At 41.5% G+C, this 12,831-nt stretch overlaps 2 protein-coding genes across 7 annotated transcripts in view; both read left to right on the forward strand.

Moving 5' to 3' along the window:
- The first annotated feature begins 83 nt into the window (after positions 1 to 83).
- Positions 84 to 2,600, forward strand: coa7 (cytochrome c oxidase assembly factor 7). The gene is made up of 3 exons (XM_080431111.1): positions 84 to 461; positions 905 to 1,045; positions 1,365 to 2,600. Exons 1-3 carry the CDS (start codon positions 356 to 358, stop codon positions 1,808 to 1,810), a joined length of 693 nt encoding a protein of 230 aa, XP_080287237.1. The 5' UTR covers positions 84 to 355; the 3' UTR covers positions 1,811 to 2,600.
- Positions 2,601 to 4,647: 2,047 nt separating this feature from the next.
- The window catches only part of ralgps2 (Ral GEF with PH domain and SH3 binding motif 2), a 133,604-nt gene continuing 125,420 nt past the window's right edge, over positions 4,648 to 12,831 (forward strand). For 5 of the 6 annotated variants that reach the window (XM_080430994.1, XM_080430998.1, XM_080430997.1 and 2 more), the window contains exon 1: positions 4,648 to 4,786. The gene's annotated coding sequence lies outside the window, so the exon portion shown is untranslated. Of the gene's footprint in view, positions 4,799 to 12,831 lie in introns of all 6 variants that reach the window. The other variant, XM_080430995.1, reaches the window with a different exon arrangement.

Below are 12,831 nucleotides of genomic sequence, written 5' to 3' on the forward strand. Positions count from 1 at the left end.
CAGTGACGTCGCTGTACCGTCCTTGGCATCTTTAGCTCAGACTTGGTTACGGAAGCCCGTTTGAAGGATTTAGCGAAATCAGGAAGAAGAAGTCACATACATAACCAAGACGCATGAGTTTCATTGCATTGCAGATGACAGTCATAATAATCAAATGATATTCTGAAGGAACTATTTGAGTTAAACGGTATCACGGTAGTATGGTCATTAAACTAGATGGGGGCTACGTTTATTTGAAGGGACTAATAAGGCTGTAACTCTACCTGTTAACGTCACCAAACAGCAAGGTCAATAGTGGTTAAATCACTACAGAAAGCAAGTCAGAACTCAGAACAGATCCTGGATTACTGTAATAATGGCTGGACTCATCAACTTTGAAGATGAAAACGAGGTGAAAGAGTTCTTGGATAATCTGGGTGTGGAATACAGCTTCCAGTGCTACAAAGAGAAGAATCCTGAAGGTATAAACTTGATTGAGCTGTCCACCGCTCAGTGGTGCTGAACAGTGGTGGAGAAAGTACTCAAATGTTTTACTTCAGTGGGTAATGTTTGTTTTGTATTAATAATAAAAACCTGCAAAGTAAATAGTGACTAAAGTTTTCAAACAATTATAGTGGAGTGAAAGTACAATATTTTCCTCTGAGATGTAGTGGAGTAGAAGTAAAAGTACTGCAAATTGGAAATACTCCAGTAGTAAAGTAAAAAAATACCTCAAAATTGCACTTAAGTACAGTACTTGAGTAAATGTTCTTAGTTACTTTACCACTGGTTACTATTGCATTCTGCATACAACTATATTAACTGACATATTTTCCTTTTTTCAACATATAAATGTCACTTTGAATTGTCTTTGAATGGAATGTGTAATATAAATAAATGCCTCTTCTCCTTTGGCATTTGTAAGGATGCCAACGACTTGCTGACTACTTGGAAGGAGTTAAGAAGAATTACGAGTCCACGGCACAAGTTCTCAAACACAACTGTGAGACAAATGGGAACGCTGAGAGTTGCTACAAATTGGGGGCTTACCACATCACAGGCAAAGGTACACTAGAATCAGAATCAGAATCATTTAAAACACAGATCAGTTCAGTCTGTGCAGTGGTAGCAGGCTTAGCTCTTATTCAGCAGTCTAATTTCTGCTAGATGGAGTCTGGTGGTATTGCTCCCACTAGTGAAAACAACTGAACCCCTCTCACTCACCCCCCCCCCCTTTTTGTTATCCCTCTGTTGTTGGATGTACCAGCAGTTAGGGCAAAACTTGAAAGTAAAACAGTCAGAAAATAATAAATAACAAATAAGAACATCTATGAATCATGCCCCCTGAAGCTATGTTTGTCTGTTGTCCCAAATCTCTCCACCAGGTGGGGTGACTCAGTGTCTGAAAACGGCCTATTCCTGCTTCATGCGCTCCTGCAATGCAGGTGGAAAGAAGTCTGTGGATGCCTGCCATAATGTTGGAACACTAGCCCATGACGGACGAGCCATGGAGGGTGGACCTGATGCCGCAGTGGCCCAGCAGTACTACATGAAGGCATGCGATGGGGGGTTTGCTCCGTCATGCTTTAACCTCAGCGCCTTGTTCATTGATGGAAATGTCAAGGGCTTGGGACCAGATATGCCTCAAGCGCTGAAGTATGCCAGCAGGGCCTGTGAGCTGGGACATGTGTGGGGCTGTGCCAACGCCAGTCGCATGTACAGACTTGGGGACGGCACAGAGAAAGATGAAAAGAAGGCAGACGAGCTGAAGAACCGAGCTAGAGAACTGAATGGCATGGAGAAGGAGAGACAGTTGAAGTTTGGGGAGTGATTTTATATGGTTGCAATTTACCATAATTTGTCTTGGTTTAATAATAACCACTGCTGGTGCTCTTTATCTTTGTCAGTGAGTTTATGTGATGTCCACTTACACAATGTGTTTTTTCTTGAACAACACCTGCCCAGCCTCAGTATTGTATGTACCACTGTTTCCCAAATAGTGGTTCGGGTCCCATTTTTATGGGTCACGTGTAAAAAAAGATACAATATATATATATATATATCTCAAAAAGATTTTCTCCCAAAAGAAATCGCACATTTTCATCAATGTAAAAAACTAAAATAAAAAAATGTTCAAAATAATTTCATTTATGAATAACAATTCTAAGAAATTCCACCAATCAAAAAAAAAAGTAGTGAAATTAGCAGATTTCTCTTTTAGGTCTCGAGATAAAAAGTTTTGGAACTCCTGATATATACTATGGGTGATAATATAGTCTACTTCATTTCATTTAATAGTGTATACCAGCGATAGAGAGGGAGAGAGTTGCGTCACGCTTTGATCTCGCTGCAAAGCGGGATGTTGCCTCCTGTAGTTCCAAACATTGGAACTTCCTCATCGAGATAGAACAAGAACTTCCGCATTCCATTCTTACAATGGGAGTCAACGCTAGTGTCGTCACTCATAGTTATATCACGCTGGTGTATACGTACCACAATTAAAGGGGACATTTACTTCAAACTGTACGGGGTGAGACATTTTCAGGCTGGCATATCTTATGTAAATGCAATCAAATTAAAGATTTACACTATTACAGATTATAGTATCGTTACTACAACTGAATGAACTACAATCCGACTTGTTGCTGTATATAGGCATGTTTGTTGGATTCATGGGCAGGCCCGACTTAATGCACAGGCTTGAGGGGCTGCAGCCTGGGGCACCAAGCAGCTCGGTAGGTCACCAAATAGTGCTGAAATAGTGCTAAATCTGTCCCGAAATGCGTCAGCCCCTCACCCCTGATGAAGCGAACATTATCAGCAGCACCCAGGTATCAAAAAAGGGTTGATCCGGCCATGTTCAGGGGCAGATTGTATTCAACACATTCTGCTTAATTTCCACCAAGACATACACATAAAATAGTTGTAACAAAACAAAACCACATTTTCAGATTCATTGTGAAGCTTTCACTGAATTGCTGACTATGATTGAATAGAATAATCTGTAGTTTCTTTAATAATAGACAATCCAATCCAATAGTTGGTACAATCACATACAACCACTACAGTTATGACTACATTGTACCACAAGAGGGCGCTAGGAGCAAAGAAATAAACACAACTGCATTAAACGTGTCCTTTATTGTACAGCCAAGGTGCCACATAAGATGACTACTGTACATGCTATGTGCTGTCAGTCTAGTTTAATCTATGTTAACCTACACCCAATGTACAATTTCATGGAGAATGGGATTAAGGGATTTTCTGATGTGTTCTTAGTGTGTGCGTGTGCGGGTGTTACCCCCTCACTGTAAGATCCCCCTGCACACTGGAAGCTCCACCCATTTCCCCGCATCGGGTCAATGTCTATGCATAGGGTACTTAATTGCCCTGTCAGTATTCAGGCTCATTTCAATAAAAATAAAAAAGACAGAAAAATATAAAGAACAAAATCTAGAAATCAATGGAGCATTAGGCTATACAAATGATTTGATTTCATGAAGATTTATTCATGAGCTCTGAATGTATCTTGAATTTTAATTCAAGATACATTCAGAACTCATATACTCTTAGGCCACACATAAGAATTCTTTGTGTTATATTTACAGTACATAATATGCCCAACATAGCAAATTGCAAACCATTAAATATACTTTTTTCTCATTTCAAATTAAAGCAGTTTTGGTTATAGCTTACAGAAGCACCATGTGTTTCTGAAAATTGTATTTCCGGGGGAAAAGGGGGGGGGGGGGGGCTTTAGAATAATAATCTGTCATGATTTGTAAAACGTCTCTGTTCTCCTGCTCAAAATACATATTTGGAAACAAATAACTTGAAACGATGCTTGTGACGTGATAACATTTACTTAATTATACTTAATAAAACAAATGAATAATGTTGAACGTAGTATACCAAAATACAATTAGAATAATACAATTATCAACATAATCACTTATTTTTGTAAAATTCTTTACCATGGGTTACCTATATGATATATTTAAAACAAGGCAAAAGAAGGTTCCCTACACGGGCAATGGGCGGAGCTTGCACGCACACACCCACGCATGCGCGCGCGCATGCATGCACACACACACACACACGCACACACACACACACGCACACACGCACACACGCACGCACGCACGCACGCACGCACGCACGCACGCACGCACGCACACACACACACACACACACGCACACACTCCAGTGTTGCCAAGTCCGCTTATTATGAGCGACTTTGGGCTTGTTTTTCTGTAGTGTTTTTCACATTCAAGTCAAGGACCCCCAAATGAATATGTATTTGTCCACAAATCTGAAAATATTTTATGCCAGGGACGGGTCGGGAGTTGGGACCCCCCCCATACAAGAATTGTGTTGTTAAAATGTTTTTTAAAAAAACCACATTTTCCACATTATTATTATTATTATTTTTTAAATAGCAGACCTACGATACGACGTGCTGTGAGCTTGTAGACCGGCTGGCTATTTTCAAATAGACAATGTAATATGTTTAACGGGGTAAAGGGTCGCTTCTTTTGGGCTTGTTTTCAAATTCATTGTTGCTTGTTTCTCTCGCAAAATCTGAAATCTGGCAACACACACACACACACACACACACACACACACACACACACACACACACACGGGGCCGTCATTCAAAACAGAACACAGCTGTTGTTACGAGGAGCGTCGCCCTCTCTCTCTCTCTCTCTCTCTGCTAGCCTAACGTTAGCTAGTAGTCTCTCTGCAGTCTGCAGTGCTCTGCTGCCTGGAAGGACATAAAACTGCAGCTTCTCTTCATTGAGAGGTGAGGTTGTGTGTGTTTATGGAGTGCATTGGTGTATAATATATCTCTCTCTATATATATGTGATATAGAAGTGTGCTATGTTTTATCTTTAATGGTGGAGGGGGAGCTGTGATTATAGAAGATTATTGGAAATCAAGCTAGCTATAATAGCTAACATGATGCATTCAAATGGCTATGGATGGGGTGTGTTTGTTTTGATGTACAGGGGTTAGATTCAGTGTTGCCATGTCGGCTTATTATTATAAGCGACTTTGGGCTTCTTTTTCTGTAAAGTTGCTTGTAAAAATTGGTGGTTGTGGTCTTTGGGGCTTGTTTTGTAAGTTCGTGTACTTGCTTATTTAGGCTTTGCTTCCACATTTTTGTTATCATTTTTTAAATCAGTGGTTCTCAAATGTTTTCATGATTTTTGTGCCACAGGGGAGCATTTGTGTTCCAAAAAGGGTTCAAGTGCTCATAGCACTAGTAAGTTGCTTCTTTTGGCAATGTTTTCCTTAGACCTGGTTGCGTATTTCTCTCACAATATGACAATACTGTTTAGTTGTGGGCATCCATCCCCGGTGACAGGAGCCTATGTGTTGTGACTGAGAGTCATCTGTGGCATAAATAGACGTGTCTAATGTACACTATATGGGGCTTTTATTATTCATAAGTGCTGTGTTGTCCACAAAACACCAAATACATGAATATAAAGTCGCCCCGCCCCACAAAGTAGAAGCAAGAGTAGGTACATAACTCTATGAGGTACATATGGATATAAATCATGCGCCCGCCAGGGTTGCCATGTCCGCTTATTATAAGCGACGGTGGGCTTGTTTTTCTGTAAAGTCGCTTGTAAATAATTTGGTGGGTTGCAGTTTTTTGGGCTTGTTTACGAAACGTGTAGTTACTTAGTTTGGGCTTGTTTCCTAATGTTTAAACCAGTGGTTCTTAAACATTTTCATGTCAAGGACCTCCAGATTAATATGAATTTGTCCACAGACCCCCCCATATGAAAATATTGTGCCAGGGACCCCCATACAAGATTTGTGTTGTACACATGTTACAAAATCACGCATTTAATTTTGTTTTGAAAATGGCAGCTCTACGACGTCACGACGCTTGTGAGCTTGTAGATCGGCTATTTTCAAATAACCGTAGTCGCTACTTTTGGGCTTGTTTTCATAGACCTGGTTGCTCATCTCTCTCCCAGAATCTGGCGCCCGTTTTAAGCTAACTTAAGCTAAGGCAGCAGCATTGCAACATGATGCTAATGTGGTGCAAAACCCCTGAAAAGGAAACAACGACACACCCGAGGAGGGACGAGTTAAAGCTAGCTTGCCATTCATTGCCTTGTAGCCCCGTTGTGTATTATTGTGACGTTTAGGCACCTTAGTGTTTTTTGGGTGACGTGGAACCCAGAAGAATGAGCCATAAAGAATTGCGCGCTTCATTATTGCGTCTCTAATATGTGTTGTTAGCTCAACAACACTACAGCCATGCTCTCTCTCTCTGCAGGGGCGTACCAGGCTCTCTGAGTGGGTACGACCCCCTGTTACCCCCCGGGGACAGTTTCGGGTGTGGCGTGGGGCCATTCAACAGTGTTGCCAGATTTTGAGAGAAATAAGCAACCAGGTCATTACATTTTACATTACATTACAGTCATTTAGCAGACGCTTTTATCCAAAGCGACTTACAATAAGTGCATTCAACATAGGTAGGGAACGAAAACTACTAATCATCAGAAGTCCTAAGTGCATTTTCAAAAACAAGCAACCAAGAGTATACCTAGCGCTAAGGTAAAAGTGCAATATATCAGCTACCTATTTCCTTAAACAGATGAGATAAAATAGCAAAATCAAATGAGCAGGAGCTAAAACAAACAAGTGTATCGACTAAACAAGATCCAATGAAACAATACAACAATAAAACAAGCGTTCGTACAATAGTTAACAACAAGTAGGCCAGGCAGAGAGGAAGGGTAGTGTTTCCTGAAGAGGTGGGTTTTCAGCCTGCGCGAAAGATGGGCAGTGACTGTGACTCTGCTGTCCTGACATCAGTGGGAAGTTCATTCCACCACTGTGGGGCCAGAACAGAAAAAAGTCGTGACCGTGTGGATCGGCCAGAAGGACCCTTGAGTGACGAGGCAATCAGTCGCCCCGAGGTGGCAGACCGAAGTGGTCGGGCAGGGGTGTAAGCATCGACCATAGCCCGGAGGTAAGAAGGAGCTGTTCCTTTCACTGCCCTATAGGCTAGCACCAGGGTTTTAAACTGGATGCGAGCCGTTACGGGGCGCCAGTGTAGAGAACGGAGAAGGATAGTTCTGTGGGAGAACTTGGGGCGGTTGAACACCAGACGAGCCACAGCTTTCTGAACAAGCTCCAGAGGTCTGATGGCAGATGCCGGAGCACCAGCAAGGAGGGAGTTGCAGTAGTCCAGGCGGGAGATGACAAGAGGTCCATGAAAACAAGCCCAAAATAAGTTACATGAGCACTTTAAACGTATATAAGTTGGCTATTTGAAAATAGCCGATCTACAAGCTCACAAAGCGTTGTAGATTGGCTATTTTCAAAAGGATTTGGATAAAAAAATGGACAAATGTGGAATATTTTAACAACACAAATCTAATACATGGGTCCCAGTCTTTTGATTGATTGAATACTTTATTTAGAAAGACATGGAAACAGTACATGGAAGTACAATTCACAATACAAGGTCCTCTAAACTGGATCGCTCATAAAAGCACAGTGGCACAACATATTTTCAGTCCACATACAAATAAATACATTAATTTGGGGGTCCTTCACATGAAAATGTTTGAGCCACTGGTTTAAACAACATTAGGAAACAGGCCTAAATAAGCAGCTACACGTTAGAAACAAGCCCCCCCCAAAAAAACGCAACCCGCCAATATTTACCCACCAATATTTACCCACCAATATTTACCCACCAATATTTACAAGCAACTTTACAGAAAAACAAACCCCAAGTTGCTTACAATAAGCGGACATGGCAACACTGATTCATTCAGCAGCAACGCTACATACAGCTATAAAGCCTCTGTGATAGGCTAACCACGATGATTATGCAAATTGCAATATCATGCATTTAAGTTGGACGTGGGAATAAATAATGTAAAACTAACCTGTCAGCAGCAACTGGGTGAAGAGGATTCTATTTCTAGTGTGGCAAATAGTTGGCCCGCATCTCGGGACGCTAAATTCTTGGATCCATTTATTAAGGCAGGCATGTGATGATGAGCAATGGACAAGAGGGGTTACTCCGAGGTCAATTGTCAGACGTTTTGTTTCCGAAAATATAACTTTCACAACTAGATTGGCATCTAGAGTATCTATGATGGCTTCATCCTCTCTTAAGAGTAGTGTCTGTTCTTCACATCGTGCTCTACTTTAATGGCCTCATTAATGAAAGCACACCATGGATCGATAATGTTGATTTAAATTGATTATAGTGCTAATAAATCTGTTCTGTGTATCACGATGACAGTTTCACTTAATATCACTGGAAGAGAATCATTCCATGGCCAAATTAAAACCACTGCAGTTAAAATATGGTCATAACCCTGCTCATTTGATAGGTTGTTTTAGCCAAACTAAAAATATATCTTGAAAACCTGTCATTACAAAATGTTCAGTGGAGTCTGTAGGTCTGAAAGCTATTAGAGAGCAACTTAGTAGTATTTATTATACACTGAAAAATGGAGAGATCCTAAATGTTACAGAAACGTATTCCTGACATGCATTGACCCAACTCACAAAAAGTAAGTGTTATTATTACAAATGTAATTTCTCTGCTAATTCAAAGGAAGTGCCAATGGTTCCTTCCTAGCTGACAGACAGACAGACTGCATCTGTCATTGTTACCTTCATTTGTGGATGGGCAAAGGCAAAATATACTGAATGACATGTACTTGGAGTGTACACACTTGAGTGGTCCAGTTCTGTTATCTGTCAAACAGTGTTAGCTTCACATATGTAATTACTAGTCTATTCCATGGCTTGCATGCCTTTTTTATTTTCTTTAAAACAAAGCCTTCCACTTCTCAAACTTCTTAACAGGCTCATTGCATCATTGTCCTTTGTGATGCTGCTTGCCCCTTTGACCCAGTTTTACAGGGCTGTATGGAATGTTGTCTTTCGATAGGCTATTTGGTATGGCTGTGTGGAGCTGCTGTTCTCAACACTTGACATATGACCCTCAGGCTGTAGGTTCAAACTCATAACTGGGATGCCTTTGCAGTGCTGTGCTGTGCTGTCGCCTTATTTAGAATGTGAGAAGGACCTCCTTGGAGCAGTGGAATATAGATATTCCAACAATAGGCAAAGCATTGTGTAAATCATTTCCTAATAGAGTGGTTGGTTAGATGGCACCATAGATAAAGCCCCAAAGGCCAGTTCAAACGCATTCCTTCCAAATGCTGATGAAAGGCGCCAGGCTTCCGTATATCAGATGGAATCTGTTAAGAATATGAATTCCTTTTGGTTCTTCTTACTTGGCATCACCCCATCTAGGCTAAATTGAAAAGAAAAGCAAGGAATCAATCGTCATGGCTTTGCAAAATGCATACAGTAGTAACTGGAAGAACAACTTGTAAGAAAAGGTGTATGTGTCTGTCTGCCAATTCTAGATAGCAGTCAGTTACAGTGAGTGTGATTATCTCTCCTGCCCAGGTTTGCCCAGGTAGTCCTTTCAGAGATTAGAACTATGATTGATTTAATCGCTATACTATTCATCCCCTGTGGTAAAGAGTTGCTGGGGAGTGTTAGCGTTGGGGAACTGATCGGGCTAGGCAATTAATTGGTCCAAAAATGTATCAAAACTGACGTTTAGAACAAATAACCAACTTAATCGAGGCAAAACCTATAATTATTATATATTGATTTTACAATCATATCGCCCAGCCTTAGGAACTGAGACCCAAGGCCATTATAGTGACTATAGGATTTTAGTTAGTTTTGTAAACACACAATAAAGTTTCAGTTATCTTTTTTTCAATAAAGAATTTCTTGTTTTTATTTCAGTTTTTTGTTAGCTATAATAACCCTGCTGAGACCTACATATTCTTCATCCACATGTTGTCACAACATGCACATTTTCATTGTGTGTATATACGTATTTACGTAGGTCTGTCTCTGCAATTGTTTTTCTTTACGGTTAATTTTTTTCTTTTTAATTTTTTTTTAGAGTAGTCAATCATTTTTTTGTTCTCCCCAAAATAGTTGTTACTCGTTATGCCAATGAATTCCTCCCCACACACAGTTCTGTGTTGTCACTGCTGTTGTATCCTACTGACTCACCTGCCAGTGAGGAGCCCCCACCGGGAAGACGTAGATCCTTCATCCTCCCGCCCAACACTCCCTGATGACAGGTGCCGCCCCAGCCCGTAGGAATACATGCAGTGACATTTATCACCCTCCCCGTCCGGTTTCGCTCCCCCGAACACGGGCCAATTGTGTTCGCACAGTCGCCCGACAAAGCCGGATGCACCACGGTGGCTTCGAACCCACCACCTCCGTGGTGGTGGGCAGGGACTTTACCACTGTGCCCATTTATTATTATTGTTTTTTTTAACAAATGCATCATTGTGTAATTGTTGACCAACAAAAAACTGAGGTGGCACTGCATAGACCCCTTGGGGACTCCGGTCAACTAAGTATATAGGGTTTAAGTGTTTTATCATCGCTACAATTCTGGCCTGCAGTTCTCCATCAAGACAGCAAGTCTCTTAGAAGCAGACAATCATTCAGAGAGACTGGTCTTCATAGAAGTTAAGGCAGGACTTGAGCACCATTTTAACAGTGACACTGTCACATTTTCCTGCTTGGAATGATTAGACAGACCATTAAAATTAAGGAATTAAATTAGACTGCAGACGTTACTTGAGCACCAAAATTACCAGCCACTTCCCAGTGTAATGGATGCTCAGAAACATGAGGGAGAGGATTATTACTAATAATCCTTTCCCTCATGTTTCTGAGCATCACTCTCACTCTCCTTCCCAGTTCCCACCTCCACCTACAGAGCTGGGTCTTATCCCAGAGCTGTCTTGGTGTACAACATGCCTACATGGGTCCATCTGCTCTCTAGCGTGGTGCTGCTGCTCTGTCCAAGGAAGGCTTGCAAATGTGATTAGTTGGAGATTACATCTGTGTGTGTGTGAAATTAAACTCCCCTTTCAGAATCAGAGCCCCCTGCTTGTATGTGTGTGTGAAAGAGAGAGAACTCCTTGGGGCTAGTACGTCAGCGGTCTGTCTCAGATTAAGTTACCTTGCACTGCCTTTTGTCGACTGGTTCTCCACAAGTTATGTGAGAATGTTCTTTAATGTAGCACGTGTGTTTGTGCGTGGGTATGTGTGTGTGTGTGTGTGTGTGTGTGTCTGAAGAGCCTTCCTTTTTTGTGCATTTCTCTGACAAATTCACCAGTGCATAAATCTTGGTTTTCTTTCAAGCGAGAGGCAGCCATTTTTTTGCCCGTTGCTCAGTGCTTTTGGTATTGTAGCCCTGTTTTATAGTCTGCGGCGAGCTTTCTCTCTTTCTCTGTCTCCTCCAACTGACGCTGTTGCTCAGTTGCTAGGGTAACTCTGCATGGCTGTCTGGCACATCTATTCAAGCACAGATGGAAGCACGAAGTCACATGTCGTCACATTCTCCGCTGATGCCTCCACACAGCCTTGGCTCTGTCAATGCTGCAAGACAGAGATGGAGAAACATAAAACTTGAAGGAAAACGTCTGATCTCCGACTTATATTACTACAATTGCTACTGCTAGATCGCCACATTGCCACAGCTCAGGCCCCGGATCAGTGGTTTTTCTTTCACTTCACATTTGATGTCCCAGATCTAAATGAGTCACTGATAAGAAGACTGTTTGAGGAAAAGATGAGCAAAAGCAGCAGTACTCTGGGTCTCCAGGACCAGAAGAGCCACTGGCCTAGATATTCTCTCTCTTACTATGGGAGTAATGACCGGTCTCTGACTCTCTGCACTGAGAACTTTTCTCGGGAAGACTGCTAATGATGCTTGAATGCTTGATAACAGCTGCTGTGTGTGTGTGTGTGTGTGTGTGTGTGTGTGTGAGGCGTTTACTGATGCTACTGACACTGGCTGAAGTGGGTGTTTTCCTTAACCAGCAACTGACTTGCTTCATGTAGTACATGCTGTGTATGCATATGTGTGTTCAGTTATGAGCGTGCCAGTTTTTGTCACCTCCAGTTCTGGCGACCCCAGAGTACAGCAGGTTCTAATCAATACCTGTGGTTGGAAACCTGATAGAATAATGGACGACTAGCAGTCGTCTGGTTCCTCAGAACCAGAGTTGAGAACCCCGACAGAGCAAATGATCTGTATATAATATTGTTCCTCCAAAAGTTTCTCTTCTTGAATCTGGGAGGCAGACACAGTCGTTGCTCTGTTCAGGATTGAGCAATGTTATTTATTTTCTCTAAGTCACACTCACAACATTCCAAATTTGAAAACGTACTACTGCTCTGCTACACTCTACCTAGCTCTGCCCCAGTGTTGATTTTGACAACAAACTTTTATTTAGTTTTAGTCAGTCTTTTGAATAAAATTCCAGTTTAGTCACCTGAAATGTTTTAGTTTTTGTCTAGTTTTAGTCGACTAAATATCATAAGATTATATTCGACTAAATCTACAGTTGATTTAGTCGACTGAAATTTATTTTGGCGGTGCCTTTTTTTTGGTTGGTTGGGTGCTGAAAATAGCCGATCTACAAGCTCACAACACGTCGCAGCGCGACGCGTTGTGAGCTTGTAGATCTGCTATTTTCAGAGCGCAACGCCCGAGCGCAACCAAACATAAAACGACTTGTCATTTAGTTCTACTGGATCTCGTCTCCACTCGTCCCTCACTAACATTTTTGTCTAGTTTTTATTTGTTGACGAAATTGTCAATATATTTAGTCTTAGTTTTAGTCATCATAGCTTAGTTTTTATTTAGTTTTTATTTAGTTTTCGTCAGTGAAACAAGGCCCCCAACCCCACAACCACTTATATGGTCTCTTCATACAAATGTTCTAATCACGGCC

The sequence above is a fragment of the Gymnoscopelus braueri genome (assembly GCF_963280865.1).
Source record: "Gymnoscopelus braueri genome assembly, chromosome: 6".
Classification (NCBI taxonomy): domain Eukaryota; kingdom Metazoa; phylum Chordata; class Actinopteri; order Myctophiformes; family Myctophidae; genus Gymnoscopelus; species Gymnoscopelus braueri.

Bases quoted from the DNA above. Each gene is read 5' to 3' on its own strand.
- coa7 (XM_080431111.1), top strand. From the start codon at position 356: ATGGCTGGACTCATCAACTTTGAAGATGAAAACGAGGTGAAAGAGTTC. The intron at 462-904 runs GTATAAACTTGA...GGCATTTGTAAG, and splicing joins CAAAGAGAAGAATCCTGAAG to GATGCCAACGACTTGCTGAC. The intron at 1,046-1,364 runs GTACACTAGAAT...TCTCTCCACCAG, and splicing joins TTACCACATCACAGGCAAAG to GTGGGGTGACTCAGTGTCTG.